The following is an 18126-nucleotide window of genomic DNA, read 5'->3' on the forward strand; positions in this document are numbered from 1 at the left end:
AGCTCATGGAAATTTAGTTTGCGAATGTGTTGATTGTGTTTTAGTTGTGGCTGCTTAGAAATAATTGAGGAGCGGTGGGGCTGAGCAAACTGATGTGGGTATGATGTCTCTAAGGTATTGCAGTCTCGAAGCATGAATGCCGTACAAATGGTTCACGAAATCACAGTAGTATGACTACTACCCATAGACTAAGAAAAAGACATTAGTTTCAAGCCCCAAACACAACGTAAGCTGAAGTAATACTAAGATCTTGACGTATTCAAAAGCTAGCTTCCATAATTAACATTTAAGCAAATCATACCAATTACCAAATTCATAGAAAACTATAAACATTTTAAGCAGATATACCAGGAAATATATACTTGCAAATAAGCCTAGAAAAGCAGATTTAAAATAAATTGAACACTCAAAACACTTAACTTTTATTGCCTCTCTTGTTGCCTCTTATATTGCAAATCATGCCTACTGTTGCCTTACACTTCACACAATTATTTTTCCTAATCCAATAGTGCATATTTTTCTATCCATTACCTACGGAATAACTAACTTTACGCAGGGAATATTTAAGCCTTTTAACAATGCAGCAGTCATCACCATCTTCCCCTCCAAGCTCAAGAATATATCGGTCGAATGTCATTAAAAGAACTAAATGAAAACCATTTAAGCAATTAAAAACTGCTTAAATTAGCCAAGAATGAATTAAAACAACCTTTACATCTGTAAGCAAAACTAAATAAACTATAAGGCAAAAATTCAAAATTTGACATAATTTACGCCTGCGCAACAAGGAATAGTGTAGGTCCTCGGCAACAAAACCAAATGCCAGGACTCTCATTGGTCGCCTGTGAAAGGGCTGCCGAGCGAAAGCCGAGCTGCGGTCGTTTGCATAACACGCATACGCCGCATAGGCCCAAAGGATAAAAGCCGCCGACAACGAGGGATGTTGCTTCCTTGTTGGCTTCCGCTCGGTTCGCGAAGGCACTGCGCCCGTGTTGCTTGGCAGCTGGTGCCAGGATCACAAGGATACAACGTCAGCGGCTGGACAAGCGTATTGCAGTTCCGGTGTGGCTCTCACACCGAACAGACGTGTTGGCCTGCCTAGAGTAGAGTTCCAAAAGCTAGTGCATTGTGATTCCCCAAATTGTGTTAACCCTTTGGCTAAGTTTGGTTGTTTTATATAAGAGTTCCTACACGGACACTTATATAATTTTGATTGTTGCTCAGAAAGCCCTATTATCTAACAGCTGGCTTTCGAGCAATAATTGAAACCAGATAAGTGATCCTTACAACGCTGAAGATTTGACTGCATTTCGTGTTGGTAAGTAAACATGAAAAATACATTATAAATAGATAATTATAAAATACATTATAAGGAAGCTGGTAGCTTTACATGAACGAATAAAATACTTTTCAGATTATTCAAACGTTATCAAGCGTTGCAAAACATTATAGGTAATAGGGTACTTTCGATATATTTCAATATTTATTATTAATACTTAGATTAAATGTATGCATCTTGATTAAACAAGTTTAATCTTTGTGCCCATTTCTTAGTGTTTCTTAGTGTTACTAGATAATCTGGTTAGGTAAAATGAAAGTACTTACATATATAAAACTGAAAGGCTGAGGACTGCCTAATAGTTAGAGGCACTTAATATTTGACAAATTTAAGATATAAGCTACAATTAAATTGAAATTAAATAAGTTATATTGCAATTCATACGATTCTAGGCAGTTGCATTTTATAACTAAGCGTCCGTACTAAATGTTTTATTCAGAACCCAATACACATTCGAGATTCTCTCTCGAAAACTTGCAGTCAAACGGGTTCACTGCGCCCCAAAACATTTCCTATAGCTCGAAACACACCCGCATTAGCGACATCCAAAGACTTCCCCCTTGCCATTAGTCACCAGAGAACGGCGTCGATGAACTTCGTCGAAATGAAAACAAAAGTGTAGCGAAATAACAATACGACAATTGTCAAACATAAGTACCTCAAATCGAAGCGACCTTCACATTGAATGCGCCCAAGTCTCGCCCAAAGGTGGGTGTCAATGCGCCTGAAACTTGTTTCTGTGGAGCCCCGCACTCGTGTTTGTTAATATTGTTTATATTTGGTATCGCAAGTCAACGGCAGACAATGGATAGTGTTTTTTATGGGCGATTTGCTGTGAATTAGCATTTAGTGCGAAACAGAGCTGCCGCGATCAATGAACTCGAATGGGATGGTATCTGGTTTTCGGTTAAGGAACCAAAGTCAAAAAATCAATTAATATTCTGGCGTATTTGCGTGCTCCACTGAACTGATTTGTCTGCTCTGACTGAGAATCGAGATTGTGGATAATGAATTATTTATGCCTTGGTCTGCAGAATTGTCATACTTCGTCTTAACTTTCAGTTTCAATTCCTGCTTTGTCTATGCAATACCTAATATTCATGGCATTACTGTTTTAAATGTCTCAGCAAATTGCACTTCCACCTGCATTCTTTGCTTTGATGTGTGAGGGATAGTACCAACCTTCCCATGTCGCCAATTGCATTGAGTGTGTGGGCCACGCGTTAATTTTAAGGGCAATGTTAATGTCAAGCGGCTAATATTACATTGATTGCGCCGACATTGAATTTCAATTAATTTTTGGTCCCATCGCTATATTCATATGCAACGCAGACATCCTAATTTGCATAACAGACCCGATTACTACCAGGTCCAAACTGATGGAAATATGACGTCTAAGGTTAGCTGCATGTGAGAACTAATTGTGTCAAATGCAGGCAGCAATGACAAAACTGTAACGATTACACAAATCTGCGAAGGTCTAGGAAATTACACCAAATACAATTATACCAAATACAACTTTACAGTCAATCCAAATCTTCAAAACTGAAGTCGGATATAAAGAGATATAGGTATACGGAAATAAAATATATACACTGATGTGCAATCTTATTAAAAGATCCTTATAACCAAAAGAGTGCTTTTTATAAGATTATATTATTTTCCGGAGTTCCGGAGTTATTTTCCAATGTTACGCAATCGCTTTCCAGTTGATTAACAAGTCGTAATAATTGCTCAATTTTTATTATTAATCATGCAACAATTTCAATAACACCCTAAATACGTGTTAATCGCAATAATAATGAACTAATATAAGGATAAAAGAGCAATAAACTGAGCGCCAACATCCCGTAGAGGTGGCATCGAAAATTCAGCATAAATATTGTCACACCTTTTGCCGCGCACTATTCAATGTCATGAACTTCGCTGGGTCATAAAACGCAAAACATACAAAACTTTATTTGCGGCCATTGTTTACTTTTGGGTTTGTTTTCGATTTTTGGCAGCTCCTTAATTCCCCGACCAGGCCATTGAAATGCCACAACGTGTGCACATGGCACCCATACCCACAATCCCACACAAAAACGGCGATGAGACAGGTACTCGTAGTGCAGCGTGAAAAAAAGCTCACAGCTGAGGCAACAGGTGCCAAAGGCCCGACTGCGACTTCCGTTTGTTATCAGGCCAAGAGAGCGAGCTTTCCGGCTAATCCGCATAGAACTCCGGACGACAGTGAAGTAAGTCAGTGGAACGGAGAGGACGCCTAGACACCTATATATAAATTAATTGGCGCACAGAATTTTTGTGGCAGTTTTGTTTAAGCTGGAGCCGTGCTTAACGGGTTTTTGGTGCTCAGAACTCTGGTTGTGTACACAGAAAATGTTCAAAATCGTATTCGCATTCGCGATTCTGTCGCTAGTGAAGTGTGGACAGTCCCAAATTGCTTGTGAGTTGCCTGAATAAATGTGATAAAGTAATAAATGTAACTGAGGTGCTGCATGAAATGGGATAGTTGTTCTTAAAATTGGAGGTTCATCGGAACTCTTTGATCGTTTATCTTGTGATATTTCATTCAATTTCGCAGCTTTTGACTATAAAGTGAATTAAGCTTATACCATTGGGCCATCCCAATCTTAAAAGATCTTCCGAATTTTATAAAAGCTTGCCTTACTAAAAAAATCGAAATTCCACTCACTTCTATGATAGTTACTAATCAGCCATGCTCGGTTCGAAATCCAAAAATCGTGGGAGGCAGTGAGGCGGAGCGCAACGAAATGCCCTTTATGGTCAGTCTGATGCGTCGAGGTGGTCACTTTTGTGGCGGCACTATCATCTCGGAGCGGTGGATCCTCACGGCGGGACACTGCATCTGCAATGGATTGCAGCAGTTCATGAAACCAGCTCAAATCCAAGGAGTTGTGGGTCTGCACAGCATTAGGGAGTACCTCAACGGGATTGGCAACGGTCCGGATGCACTGAGGGTGGACTTCAAGAACATTGTGCCCCATCCGCAATACGACTGCAACGATGTGAAACACGATATAGGTATGTACATATGTGCTTTTATATTTTGGGTTTTTTTATTCCGCAAGTCAACCCACTTTTAATACTTCACTTCTCGAAAAAAATGTGAAAATGCAAGCTCACTATCTTCCATATGCCGTGTACAGAACTGAATAATAAAGATTTTTCAGTTAAAACGAATGTAAAGCTTGCATCAAATCGAATACCACTAAAAAAATAAAGGTAAAGCTAAAAAGTTTAAAAATTCATGACGAAAAAAAAAATATTAGGTTATTAGATAACTTAAAGGCTAACCTTTTTTTGTAACGAACTGGATATCAACACATATTAAACATTGGATATTTTTACAGCCCTTCTAGAGCTGGTACAGCCAATCCGATTCTCATCCCACATCCAGCCCAGTTGCGTGGGATCCGAAGAGGGCCACCGAAGTCTGGAGCAGGAGTACGGAACTGTTTCTGGTTGGGGCTGGACGCACGAGAACCAGGCGGAAAACGATAGATCGGATGTTCTGCGCAAGGCCACCGTAAAGATATGGAACAATGAGGCATGCGAGAGGTCCTACAGATCTTTGGGAAAGAGCAATACCATTGGAGAGACGCAATTGTGCGCCGGGTATGAAAACGGTCAAATCGACTCGTGTTGGGTGAGTATACACTTGGCTGATACGGCACAAATGTTATGCTTCGGGTTTACTTACCTTCACAGGCGGATTCTGGCGGTCCGCTGATGTCCAAGGAGCATCACCTGGTGGGCGTGGTGTCCACTGGGATCGGCTGTGCTCGTCCAGGTTTGCCCGGAATCTATACGCGCGTCAGTAAATACGTGTCCTGGATGCAGAAGGTGATAGCAAGCAGGAAATAGTTGGCCAGGAATCTGGAACATTGAGATTGTGATTCTCCTGTGATATCGTAGTCGTAGTCTATTATGTGATCTTTTCCAATAAACGTTACTTTAACCAATAAGAAACCCATTTTTTGTGGCCGCTCGCCATTTTTTAAACTGATATCGATGATTGTGCCAATCGATATCGTTGGTATATATAATTACTCTGAGAACATTCATCGACAAGAATATCGCTTATATACCTATGAGCCAATATCTTTTAGTTATTTAGTTGCTGAATTCCCATTAACTGATTGTTGGTAAACCATCGAAAAATTGTGAAAAAGTCCAACAAATCAATTACCTTAAGACAGGTTTAAAAAACCAGAGTTAAACTTTTTTCCAATGACACTTCAAAGTAACTGGTGATAATACTGGTAATAAAGTACGCCTTATTTACGTTCACATAATGCCAATCAATTATAAATATATACTAATAATTATAATTACTTAATGTTTGGCCTTTCATAAATTTATTTCCCCACCACATTACTAAATAATCATATTATTTAAAAGAATGTTTGTGAGAGTGTTTCTTCACGACATTGTACGATATTCGCTGATAGGTAGTATTTATTCAGTATTTAAATAAATACCTATAAGTAGCACTTATCGTTCGCGGTATTTTTGGTTTCTCAGCAATTGGTATTTAATTAAATGCCATAAACAAGTACCAAAAATGGACTTGGACGCAGACCTAACAAAGTAAATATTTATATTAAAACCCGATACATTTTTAATAAAATTGATACTCCACTCCTACTTTAGGAAGGCGATTGCCGAGCTGATGCGCGAGCTCGAAGGCCCGAATTCTAGTGTCAGCGACCTAAAACAAAGCGAACGCAAAGTGAATCCTCTGGGCAAACCAAACAAACGCTTCCTTGGCCGCACCATAAGCACTGCGATTCGGCATAATGATAGGGAAAGGGAGCGCACGCAGGCGAATTGCCGGCAGAAGCTGCAAGACCTGGATGATGTATACGAAAGGAGGAAGTCCAACTACTTTTACAGCCGTGATGCGCCCAGAAATAAAAGTGTAGACAGAAGCAGAAGTTCCAGCAGAAGGCGTAGCAGGAGTCGCCACAAAAAGTCCAAGAAGCAGCGCAGCCGAAGGAGAAGTAGGAGCAGCAGGAGTTCGAGCCGCAGTCGAAGTCGTAATAGTTCACATCGGCGAAAAAAGCATAAGAAGAAGGTCAAAAAGCACAAAAAGTCACATAGAAGACGCCGGAGCAGCCAGAGCAGCAGCGAATGCGATCGGGAAATACCGCTTAGCGAGCCGCTACATGTACCCGCACCTTCAGATGTATTCCTTAACCACTCCAAGCAAATGGCTCTTGCAGTGGCCATGGCCTATGGTCAATTGATGAACTCGAACACCCAAAAGAAAGCCAGCGAGTCTAGGGAACGCTCCTCCTCTCCTATAAGCGATATAGTCAGGGAACTGATGTCCGACGAAGAGGTGGACAAGTTCGAGAAGCCCGAGGCCCTGTCCATTTCATCCAGCGACGAAGAGCAAAATGTTCTCACCATTAATGTAAGCTCGAGTTCCGAGTCCGGCGGCAGTTCCTCAAGCTCAGACTCCGACTCAGATTCAAAGTACAGCGCCGGCAACTGTATAACCCTAGAATCTGGTAATAATAGTGATATTGAAATAATTGCGTACCATGAAGAGCCTAAGAAGGCATCTGAAAATAAACCTGCGTCTGAACCTGAATATCTGTCTCAATTGGATAACGCAATAAAACAGGTGGACGAATCTACAGCTCTCACTACAGTGGACCTGACTGAGGATTAATTAGGCTAAAGTGTAGTTAACAAATTTAAATGGTCGTTGACAAGATCACAAACAAATTGTATATTTAACAAACTGGGATTGACATCCCAAATGTGAACAATATAGTTATTATAACAATATGAAAACAGAAACCATTGGAGATTGTAACCCCAAAGACGCTACTCGTTGTTCTAAAGAAAAAAACATATCGAGTTTGTTGTATTACAAATTGAGTTAAATAGTGAAATTTAATATATACCACCGAATAACTAGTCGAAGCCCTAATGCGTTTGTTTATACTTTGGGTAAAAATATTTTATCCGCATTGGAATTTTTAAACAGCTGGGTAGTGCTATTTAAATAAATATTATTTAAGTTTTATTTAAAGACCTCTTATGTTAGAAATATATTTTTCTTGTAAAACTATAAAATAATTAAACCGAAAGTAGTGTATTATTGTCAATTAATAAGAGATTTGGAACGGTATTTATTTATTTAGTTTTACAAAATCCAAATAACGCACCAGGCCTCTTACTTAGTCGATATGCCTCTTGTGTACAGTAACAAATTGTTGCTCTCTCTGACCGATTTTCTCTCGGCACCTGCCCGAACAGCTGATTCTTTATTTACCACTCAATTTTCGATGGAAAACGCCAGCGCGAAGACAATTAGAAATCGTTTAGTTAGATAAATAGAGATCAGTGGACGCAAGATGTTTGGGAACCTGAAAAAGAAGCTGAGCAGTGCGATTCAGGAGGGCCTGGTGATCTCGGAGAATCTGCAACAGCAATATCGCCAGCGTGTCAGTTCCGGGAACTCGGGGAGTAGCCAAGCCAGTGGGATTACGACCCCCACTTCGCCACTGGGCCTCAACGAGAGTCTGTCGTCCAGCAGGAGCAGTAGTCTCTCCCTTAGTTCTCCCTTTCAGCTAACCGATGGAGTGCCCAGCCACCTAAATGTCGCAGTAGGTTGCAGTTTGCTGGCCAAATACGAGGATGATTGGCAGAAGATTCATGGCGCCAACGAAGAAAACGCTGAGAAGGCTGCGCAGATTGCTAACCAAATCTCCGGACTTCAAAACAAGGCCAGCCATCAGCGCAAGATCATTAGTGAGCTGAACAACAGTCTGGCGGGGATTCCCACGTTGATCGCTCAATTGCAAGCCAGCTCACAGGTCCTTAATTCCCTGGAGGAAATGGGTCAGCAATTAGAGGTTGAACTGGAGAAGCTGGAGGACCTGTGCGAGGAGTGCGAGCTCCAAGAGTTTATCCTCGAGCAGCAGTTTCAGCTTTCCCGACACAAGCAAAAGAAACTAAACGAACTGGAGCAGTATCGCCAGCAAATAGCCCAGAAACACCAATCCAAAATCAAAGATCAGGAGCAGACCCTACTGAAGCTCCAGAGGGAACGACAGGCCGTCTTCGACGACGCCTTCCGAGGAGATATGGAGGAATACAAACAGCATGGCCAGCTGACAAGTAAGTCTGATAACATAACATGACATGAAGAAGTAAATTAACGCCCCTTTTTGTTTAGAAATTCAAACCACCAGCAACAAGTTGTCTCTGGAGGAAGTCGTCCTCGAAGCCAACGAAGTGGAAACAAAAGATGCTTTGGAGCAATTTCTAAATGGCTAACTCACATTATTTGCTCATCTTGCAAAAGACTACAATTTGTGCCTTAAAGTGCAATAAGCAGTGTTATTGTTAAAATATTTTAAAGGGGAATCCTGAAAATCAACTTAACTTTTTCACGGCATTTTCTTACTGCATTTAATCTTCAGACTATAAAATTAAAGGGAATCGGGCATACAAATTAATTATCTATACCAAAGTATTTTAACATTCATATTCATTTTTAAAGTAATTTACAAATTTTTGTACCATCTCGGATTACTATATTTTAAAAAATTAAGTCAAAGTAAAAGCGAAATTTTAGGAATACCCCTAGTTCATATGAAATTCGTTGATGTGGCAACGTCACTGAATGTTTTGACAGAGTTTAATAAACAATTTTTTGTAATAGTCAAATTTCTCTTTCCTATTTGCACACAATAATAGATGCCTTGCACTCTACATGAATATATGGAAATAATAGAATATTCAACATGTTTATGATTACGAGATGGTAATTTCACAACGTGGCAGCTCTGGCGAGCGCCACAACAGCTGATTATTAGTCAGAGATTAAAAAACTGATTAAACTAGAGATAATTATCTGCAGCTTACACTCATCGCAGCTTTTATTGCTCGCCGCATTGCCCCCCAAGTTTCCGTACCCTTTCCTGGATTTCGAACTTATGGGCGCAGTTGGATCCGCTTTGAGATCCCCAATAGTCGACATGTCTACCAAACAGGCGAAATTCGTTGAAAACACTATTGCCAGCAATAAAGTGGTGATATTCAGCAAAACCTACTGTCCCTACTGCACGATGGCCAAAGAAGTGAGTAACAAGACCTTAAAAAGTCATAAATTGTGATTACATCTTTGTGTTCCAGCCCTTCAAAAAGCTCAATGTGGACGCCACCGTAATAGAACTCGATGGAAATCCCGATGGCAACGAAATTCAGGCAGTTCTGGGCGAGATTACAGGTGCCAGAACGGTGGGTTTTATTTTATTTTATGAAGATTGGCTATTATATATTGTGTACTTGTAGGTTCCTCGCGTCTTTATCAATGGCAAATTCATTGGCGGTGGTACTGACATCAAGCGAATGTTCGAAACGGGAGCTCTGCAGAAATATTTCCAGTAAATAATGTCCTACTCTCTGTTCAGAACTCCTTTTTATGTAAAAATGTTCGTGCACGCTTTTCTAGTTAATCTTCAAAGTCCTAAATAAATACTTTATAAATGTATGGGTTGCACTACATAAAATATAATCTTCTTCTGAGCAATGTAAATATTGCTGAATAGTGGGTGCAATTACAGGGTTTCCGCTAAAATTATAACACAAGTTTTTAAAAATGTGGTTATATCAATAAAATTGTTTATCGTTTTACGATTAATAATTTTTGTGAGTATAGTCCTATGGATCTGTTAACATAGATATATGTGAGCAACAGCTTGTTGTTTTAACTGATCTGGCAGCGCCGTAAGTGCAGTAAATAAAAATTGTTTACAATAGTACTTAAGTAGCGGAATGATGGCTGATTTGGTGCGCGGGGAAGCCTCTGAATCCGATGAGGAACTGCAGGACAAGAATAAGGTAATTGGGGATATCATTTATAATTAACATTCCTATAATAAATCCAGTTTGTGACAGATTTTTGCTGCTGAAGTTCCGGGCGAAGCATCTGAAGAAGAGGATGATGAAGACATTTACGAGCAACGTCGAAGCAGCAACCAGGTCAACAGCACGGCCTCCATTTACCGGAATAATTTGCTCCAGCGGAAGCTAAGTAAGTCACCATTCCTGTAAGGCCAAACATTGCAACGTAATACTCTTTTTTCCAGTTGAAAACAACATTGCCATTTGGAGATCTCTTACTTCTTTCACTCGCAGCTTTGTGTTAAATGCCTCAAAGCAGCTCGTAACCACTGACCAAATGCTCATCAAGTCGCAGCTTAGTCTTCAGTCGGCCCACACATCTCTCCAGCAGGCCCAGAAGAACGCCCAGGACCTGCAAACCAGGGTGTCTGCCGTGATTACCAGCAACTTCCTCCCGCACATAAACATTCAGAAAGCAACCTAACTTAGACGTATAATGTATTTGCTGATAAACGATCAAACCTAGGCTAATCCTCTGTATCGGAATTGGGTGCATAGAACTGAGTGTTGGGTGATGGCTCCCGCGGAACATAGGTTCTCTGAAAGCACCGTGAGAAGATGGCTCGCACCTTGTTAGGGCGTTCAGGTGACTGGGGTATAGTTTCATCCTCATCGGAGGAGCTTTCCGGCGGTTTATGTTGCTGAGAGTCGTCTGTGTTGATAAAGCAAACCTCCGTGCTGTTTGGTGGTTCTGGAGCAGGTGCAATGCTGGCCTCCAACGCGGCATCCGCGGCTGCCAGCATGAGAGCCTCTTGTTCCGCCTCGTCTTCAATTAAAACCACGGTGTCCACCTCGGCAAGGATGCGAGGCTGCTGGACAGATTGAGCCTCCGAGTCCCGGAACTGGAACAGAGGATTATCTAAGCTCAATTCTAATTGGGTCTCCTCTACTCGGCGTTTTGGCTGCACTGCAGCCAGTTCTGAAGAGCTGCCTTTGCGTTTGTTGGTTACATTTGGCCCGGGAGCGCTGCTCTTCCGTTTTGAGGCTGCCGCTCGTACATCCTCATCCTGCACTGTCAGATCCTTTTGACAATAATCTTCCGAAAAGCTTATATCATCCGGGGATAGCGTGGACATGATCAGCAAGCATTCGACCTCGCCGTGCTTCTTAATTTTTAGCAGAAAAGGCATTCCTGCTTCGTCGAACTCCAGTGTCAGCGAAGCATTTAAGCACTCGGCGAAGAGAAGAAATGCTCGGAATTCCTTAATGCAGAATGTAATGACCGTTTCCTTCGTTACCTGGTACTGCTCAAACTCACTGGGCTTAAGTTTCAGTTGCGTGCGCATGAATTTATCATTCACTCTGGCTCCTTCTATGTAGTTTTTAGCCACCACACTGCCCGAGTTTGCTTCCAAAGTTAGTTCCTCCTCCGAGGAGTTAAAGTTGTTGGAGATATCCGTTAAGAGCTTGTGATCGCCACGGATTCTGAAAAGGAAGATAAGGTGATTATAAGAATTTTGTGTATACATGCTTTATGTAATAAATTATGATTTAGTTAGTCTTAAATTGTATAATAAGGATATAGATTTCATATCTAGAACAAAACTTACATATTGGGCATTTGATCGGTGTTTATGTTTGTGTTAATGTTTTGGTCGTCTATGATGGAAATTGTGGCCTCCTTTGTGGTTTCCAGCTTACAGCGGAGATTCACCTGCAGGTTGGTCTGGTTGTCCAGCAAGTTGAGTTCGCAGTACTCCACCTGGAACATATTATTTTTGATAACTAATTCTAGTGTGCATACCTTTGAACTTACCTCATTCATGTTGCGAAACACGGCCAAACATCCCTTCATGGAGATCTTGCAGTAGAAGTCTGAGTGCGGCGGCATGTCGTACACCTCGAACATAGATCTTTTAAAGGATATGCTGCCCACTGCGGATTGGGTGGCATTTATGGCCCGCATCTGCAAGGATTGCTGGTCTATCTCGATGAACATTTCTTTGCCCACCTTGGACAGAGATTGAACGGCTTTGGCGATGACTAAAAAAATGAATAAAATTAGTTAGGAATAAGTTGTTCAGCTTTTCATTAGGTACCCCTAGCATTGCTGCCCTCTAAAGTATATTTCATTGGCAGTAATTTGCACAATATTTTTGGTCGCGAAATTCGCGCTGAAATTTGTAAACAAACAAATTAGAGTGATAGTAGTTGCACAACGGGTATGGGAAAATACCACTCAAAAATTGTTTTACCATTTTTTATTTTAAAGTAAGTTTTGTACTTCGGTATTGCACAAATTTTATGTTTCAATAATTTTTTTTATTATTTGAATGCAACAAAATCTGCGTATTAATATTGTCCTTGAAATACTTAAATTAAAATATTTTTTTCACCCCGATTGCTTTTCTAATGTTGTCTGGTCACACTGCGGCATGCCGGTTCATCAACGAACGCCACATCAGTTCTAAATCAAATTAAGAAAAACTGGGCTAAAACCAGCGGAAAACTGGTGAAAAGTCAAATAATCGGGGAAGGGAAGCCTTAAGTTCCTCTCTACTTTTCGTATCCGTGATGTGCGTGGTGAAAATCCCGTAAAAACGAGTGGAAACCATGTTACGCACCGTGGCTTTGTGTGTGTCTGTGGTGCTCATAGCACTATATACGCCGACTTCTGGGGAATCCAGTCAGAGTTATCCCATCACCACGCTGATCAACGCGAAATGGACGCAGACGCCCCTATATCTGGAAATTGCCGAGTATCTGGCCGATGAGCAGGCGGGCCTCTTCTGGGATTACGTTTCGGGAGTGACCAAGTTGGACACGGTTCTCAATGAATATGGTTTGTTTAAATAAGTCATGAAGAACCCGCATTAAAAAGCTTTTTTATTTTACTTAATGTGAATCCAATTTATTTTTACCCACTCATGTTATTTGTTAGGAAAAGACTAAATTAATTAAAAGTTTAGAATATAAAACACAAGAGAACCAATTCCCAAAGCCTTATAATGTGATCTTTCCCAAAAATGAAAATTATTATTCTGATTATATTTTTGCTTTTTAGATACCGAGTCGCAACAGTACAATGCCGCCTTGGAGCTGGTCAAGAGCCATGTGAGTTCCCCCCAATTGCCCCTGCTCAAGCTGGTGGTATCCATGCACAGCTTGACGCCCCGGATCCAGACCCACTTCCAGTTGGCCGAGGAACTGAGGAGCAGTGGCTCTTGTCAGAGCTTCACGTTTGCCCAGGTGGGTTCCGAACTGGCCTGCAGCTTCAACGAGCTGCAGAAGAAGTTGGAACTACCGCTCGCAAAGGGAAGCTTGGATGCTCCTGTTGTCACCTACAGCTTTGATCACATATTTCCTGGCAGTGAGAACAATACCCGCACTGTGGTACTGTACGGCGATTTGGGAAGCTCTCAGTTCCGCATATATCACAAATTATTGGAAAAAGAAGCCAATGCTGGCCGGATTCGTTACATCCTGCGTCATCAATTGGCCAAGAAGGACAAGCGACCGGTACGACTTTCAGGCTACGGAGTGGAACTCCATTTGAAATCCACGGAATACAAGAGCCAGGATGATGCTCCCAAGCCCGAAGCGGGGACTACTTCTGACGAGGATCTGGCTAATGAATCGGACGTCCAGGGCTTCGATTTTAAGGTGCTTAAGCAGAAGCATCCTACACTTAAAAGAGCGCTTGATCAACTGCGTCAGAGACTTCTCCAAGGAAATGATGAGATCGCCCAATTGAAAGCATGGGAGTTCCAGGATTTGGGTCTCCAGGCGGCCGCTGCTATTGCAGAAATACAGGGAGATGAAACCCTACAAATTCTTCAATATACTGCGCATAATTTCCCCATGTTGGCCAGAACCCTGCTGGCCCACAAGGTTACGGATGGCTTAAGGGCGGAGGTAAAGCACAATACGGAAGCATTTGGTAGAAGCTTGAATGTAGCGCCTCCAGATGGTGCTCTTTTCATCAACGGACTGTTCTTTGATGCGGACACCATGGATCTGTATTCCCTGATTGAGACGTTGCGCTCGGAGATGCGTGTTCTCGAGAGCCTGCACAGTAATAATGTGAGGGGTAGCCTTGCCAGCTCCTTGCTCGCCTTAGATCTTACGGCCTCGAGCAAAAAAGAATTCGCCATCGATATCCGTGACACTGCAGTGCAGTGGGTCAACGACATTGAGAACGATGCGCAGTACCGAAGGTGGCCGTCATCGGTGATGGATCTCCTGCGCCCAACTTTTCCTGGCATGTTGAGGAATATCCGAAAGAATGTGTTCAACTTGGTTCTGGTGGTAGATGCCCTGCAGCCCGCAGCCAGAAGTGTAATTAAGCTGTCAGAGTCGTTTGTCATTCATCAAGCTCCCATTCGCTTGGGTCTCGTCTTCGATGCAAGGGACGCCAATGAGGATAATCTTTCAGATTACGTAGCCATGACGTGTGCCTATAACTATGTGAGTCAGAAAAAGGATCCCAGAGCTGCTTTGAGTTTTCTCACGGACATCTACGCAGCAGTGGGTGAGACCAAAGTGGTCTCGAAAAAGGACATAGTAAAGCAACTTATAAAGGAATTCACAACCTTAAGCTTTGACAAAGCGGAGGAGTTCCTTGAGGAAGATTCCACGTACGATTATGGCAGGGAGCTCGCAACTGAGTTTATCCAGCGTTTAGGATTCGGAGACAAGGGACACCCTCAGGCCCTTTTGAATGGTGTTCCAATGCCCAGCAACGTTGTAACTGCCGATAGCGACTTCGAGGAGGCAATTTTCACGGAAATAATGACCCACACCAGCAATCTCCAAAAGGCTGTGTACAAAGGTGAAATGACAGACAGCGATGTAGCCATTGATTATCTAATGAATCAACCCCACGTGATGCCCAGGTTGAATCAGAGAATTCTAAGCCATGAGGATGTGAAATATCTTGATATTAATGGCGTGGCCTACAAAAATTTAGGCAATGTTGGAGTTTTAAATCGTCTGTCTAACCGGGATATGACCGCTACGTTAATTGATAATCTTAAATACTTTGGTGGCAAGAAGTCTACGGAGCTAATTGGCCGTTCATCGCTCCAGTTCCTTACGATTTGGGTATTTGCAGATTTGGAAACTGACCAGGGTCGAGATCTCCTCACCCACGCTCTCGAATATGTTCAAAGTGGAGAGAGTGTGCGTGTCGCTTTTATTCCTAACACTGAAAGCTCTTCCGTTTCAAGCCAGAGGAATATTAATCGTCTGGTTTGGGCTGCCATGCAGAGTCTTCCACCAACTCAAGCCACGGAGCAGGTTCTCAAGTGGCTAAAGAAACCAAAGGAAAAAATTGAGATACCCTCTCAGCTCCAGGATATCCTGGGTTCTACAGAGCTGCACCTGAAGATGTTGAGAGTTTATTCCCAGCGAGTGTTGGGTCTAAGCAAATCCCAGCGTTTGGTCATCGGTAATGGACGGCTTTATGGCCCTCTTTCCTCGGATGAAAGCTTTGATAGCGCCGATTTCGCTTTGCTGGCCAGGTTCAGTTCTCTACAGTATGGCGACAAGGTGCGTCTGGTCCTAAAGGAATCAGCTCAAGATGTAAATGAGGAATTCACAAGCGATACATTACTCAAGCTGTATGCCAGTTTGCTTCCCAGGCAAACCAAAACTCGCTTCAAGCTACCAGCGGACTTGAAAACCGACCACTCGGTGGTAAAACTACCGCCCAAACAGGAGAGACTTCCTCACTTTGATGTAGCCGCCGTTTTAGATCCCGCCTCCCGAGCAGCTCAAAAACTAACGCCAATACTTATTTTGCTGCGTCAAGTGCTGAACTGCCAATTGAACTTATACTTGATTCCCGTCCCCCAGCACAGCGATATGCCCGTGAAGAACTTCTACAGATACGTTGTGGAACCGGAGGTGCAATTCGAATTGAATGGAGGCCGATCTGATGGTCCCTTGGCAAAATTCAGTGGACTGCCAGCCAATCCTTTGCTGACCCAGCAGCTGCAAGTACCAGAGAATTGGTTGGTCGAAGCTGTAAGAGCAGTTTACGATTTGGACAACATTAAGTTGACCGATATTGGTGGACCCGTGCACAGCGAGTTTGATTTGGAGTATCTGCTGTTGGAGGGACACTGCTTTGATGCTGCTAGCGGAGCTCCGCCCAGAGGCCTGCAGTTGGTGCTGGGTACCCAGAGTCAACCTACCTTGGTAGATACTATTGTTATGGCGAACTTGGGCTATTTCCAACTTAAAGCTAATCCAGGAGCTTGGTCCCTACGCTTACGTGAAGGCAAATCGGAGGATATTTATGCAATCAGCCACATTGAAGGAACAAATACTCATCATTCCGCTGGATCTTCTGAAGTTCAAGTTCTTATAACCTCCTTGCGATCTCATGTTGTTAAATTAAGGGTGTCCAAGAAGCCAGGCATGCAGCAGGCGGAACTTCTGTCAGATGACAACGAACAGGCAGCGCAATCAGGCATTTGGAACAGCATCGCCAGCAGTTTTGGAGGCAGTAATGCTAACCAGCCAGCCCCTGATGAGGATGCGGAAACCATTAACATTTTCTCTGTGGCATCGGGACATCTCTACGAACGTCTTCTAAGGATCATGATGGTTTCGCTGCTAAAGCACACAAAATCGCCTGTGAAGTTCTGGTTTTTGAAGAACTACCTCTCCCCGCAATTTACAGACTTCCTTCCCCACATGGCCAGTGAATACAACTTCCAATACGAGTTGGTCCAGTACAAATGGCCCCGCTGGCTGCATCAGCAAACGGAAAAACAGAGGACCATTTGGGGCTACAAGATCCTTTTCCTGGATGTGCTCTTCCCGCTGAATGTGAGAAAAATCATTTTCGTGGATGCCGACGCCATCGTAAGAACGGATATAAAGGAGTTGTATGATATGGACCTCGGAGGAGCGCCTTATGCCTACACGCCATTCTGCGATTCTCGCAAAGAGATGGAGGGCTTCAGATTCTGGAAGCAGGGATACTGGCGAAGCCATCTGATGGGCAGGCGTTACCATATTTCCGCTTTGTACGTGGTGGACTTGAAGAGATTCCGGAAGATTGCGGCAGGAGACAGACTAAGAGGCCAGTACCAGGCACTTAGCCAGGATCCAAACAGCTTATCCAATTTGGATCAGGACTTGCCCAACAACATGATCCACCAGGTCGCCATCAAATCCCTGCCCGACGACTGGCTATGGTGCCAAACGTGGTGCAGCGACAGCAACTTCAAGAGCGCTAAAGTGATTGATCTGTGCAACAACCCGCAGACCAAGGAGGCCAAACTCACGGCCGCACAGAGGATTGTGCCGGAATGGAAGGACTACGATGCTGAGCTGAAGACCCTGATGTCTCGCATCGAGGATCATGAGAATTCGCATAGCAGGGACTCGGCAGTTGATGATTCGGTTGACGATTTGGTGGAGGTCACCACTGTGACGCCTTCTCATGAGCCCAAGCACGGCGAGCTGTGATCAACGCGTAGTTGAGAAAAAAATCAATATATTTAGTGAATTTAAATATCGATGGAGACACACTTGATTACTTAGCTAAGAGCCATCCCCGAAATAACGACTAAACACATTTGTACATTTTAATTAGAACATAATGCGATTGAAAACTTAAACTCAACACTAAAAGAAAAAAGCTCACTAAAGTCTGAACTGTTTTTTCTAACTTGATTTGAAGCCATTTTCTTGTCTTGCATTCCATGAGCTGTTGCCACTAATTAAATTAAGCTGAAATTAAATGTCACCAAACTAACTACATAAAAGATCGCGCCTTTAAGTTGAAAGTTTGTGAAACGTATTAAAAAGTGGATTAAATAGTAATTAATTCAGCGTATTTTATTATGCATTTGTTTGGGATGGTCAGGCAACTTTACCCG

The 18126-nt window shown here is 42.6% G+C and overlaps 7 protein-coding genes across 7 annotated transcripts; 6 read left to right on the top strand and 1 right to left on the bottom strand.

The window, feature by feature from the left end:
- Nucleotides 1-3649: 3649 nt before the first annotated feature.
- On the top strand, nt 3650-5322 carry LOC6545271 (transmembrane protease serine 9). Its single transcript, XM_001973232.3, has 4 exons — nt 3650-3785; nt 4046-4384; nt 4714-5009; nt 5072-5322. Exons 1-4 carry the CDS (start codon nt 3719-3721, stop codon nt 5225-5227), a joined length of 858 nt encoding a protein of 285 aa, XP_001973268.2. The 5' UTR covers nt 3650-3718; the 3' UTR covers nt 5228-5322.
- Nucleotides 5323-5865: 543 nt separating this feature from the next.
- On the top strand, nt 5866-7359 carry LOC6545272 (luc7-like protein 3). The gene is made up of 2 exons (XM_001973233.3): nt 5866-5953; nt 6017-7359. The coding sequence occupies exons 1-2, from the start codon at nt 5928-5930 to the stop codon at nt 7041-7043; spliced, it is 1053 nt and encodes a 350-aa protein (XP_001973269.1). The 5' UTR covers nt 5866-5927; the 3' UTR covers nt 7044-7359.
- Nucleotides 7360-7610: 251 nt separating this feature from the next.
- Nucleotides 7611-8965, top strand: LOC6545273 (dysbindin protein homolog). The gene is made up of 2 exons (XM_026977110.1): nt 7611-8500; nt 8559-8965. Exons 1-2 carry the CDS (start codon nt 7735-7737, stop codon nt 8657-8659), a joined length of 867 nt encoding a protein of 288 aa, XP_026832911.1. The 5' UTR covers nt 7611-7734; the 3' UTR covers nt 8660-8965.
- Nucleotides 8966-9131: 166 nt separating this feature from the next.
- On the top strand, nt 9132-9897 carry LOC6545274 (glutaredoxin-C4). The gene is made up of 3 exons (XM_026977111.1): nt 9132-9465; nt 9521-9625; nt 9680-9897. Exons 1-3 carry the CDS (start codon nt 9322-9324, stop codon nt 9773-9775), a joined length of 345 nt encoding a protein of 114 aa, XP_026832912.1. The 5' UTR covers nt 9132-9321; the 3' UTR covers nt 9776-9897.
- A 167-nt stretch (nt 9898-10064) lies between these two features.
- LOC6545086 (biogenesis of lysosome-related organelles complex 1 subunit 3) lies at nt 10065-10762 on the top strand. Its single transcript, XM_001973236.3, has 3 exons — nt 10065-10228; nt 10286-10421; nt 10477-10762. Exons 1-3 carry the CDS (start codon nt 10163-10165, stop codon nt 10713-10715), a joined length of 441 nt encoding a protein of 146 aa, XP_001973272.2. The 5' UTR covers nt 10065-10162; the 3' UTR covers nt 10716-10762.
- Nucleotides 10712-12453, bottom strand: LOC6545087 (cell cycle checkpoint control protein RAD9A). The gene is made up of 4 exons (XM_001973237.3): nt 12331-12453; nt 12048-12274; nt 11842-11993; nt 10712-11716 (listed from the first exon to the last, which is right to left on the bottom strand). The coding sequence occupies exons 1-4, from the start codon at nt 12362-12364 to the stop codon at nt 10759-10761; spliced, it is 1371 nt and encodes a 456-aa protein (XP_001973273.2). The 5' UTR covers nt 12365-12453; the 3' UTR covers nt 10712-10758.
- A 177-nt stretch (nt 12454-12630) lies between these two features.
- On the top strand, nt 12631-18083 carry LOC6545088 (UDP-glucose:glycoprotein glucosyltransferase). Its single transcript, XM_001973238.3, has 2 exons — nt 12631-13073; nt 13296-18083. The coding sequence occupies exons 1-2, from the start codon at nt 12845-12847 to the stop codon at nt 17711-17713; spliced, it is 4647 nt and encodes a 1548-aa protein (XP_001973274.1). The 5' UTR covers nt 12631-12844; the 3' UTR covers nt 17714-18083.
- The last annotated feature ends 43 nt before the right edge of the window (nt 18084-18126 follow it).

The sequence above is a fragment of the Drosophila erecta genome, unplaced genomic scaffold, assembly GCF_003286155.1.
Source record: "Drosophila erecta strain 14021-0224.00,06,07 unplaced genomic scaffold, DereRS2 tig00000021-arrow-pilon, whole genome shotgun sequence".
Taxonomy (NCBI): Eukaryota; Metazoa; Arthropoda; class Insecta; order Diptera; family Drosophilidae; genus Drosophila; species Drosophila erecta.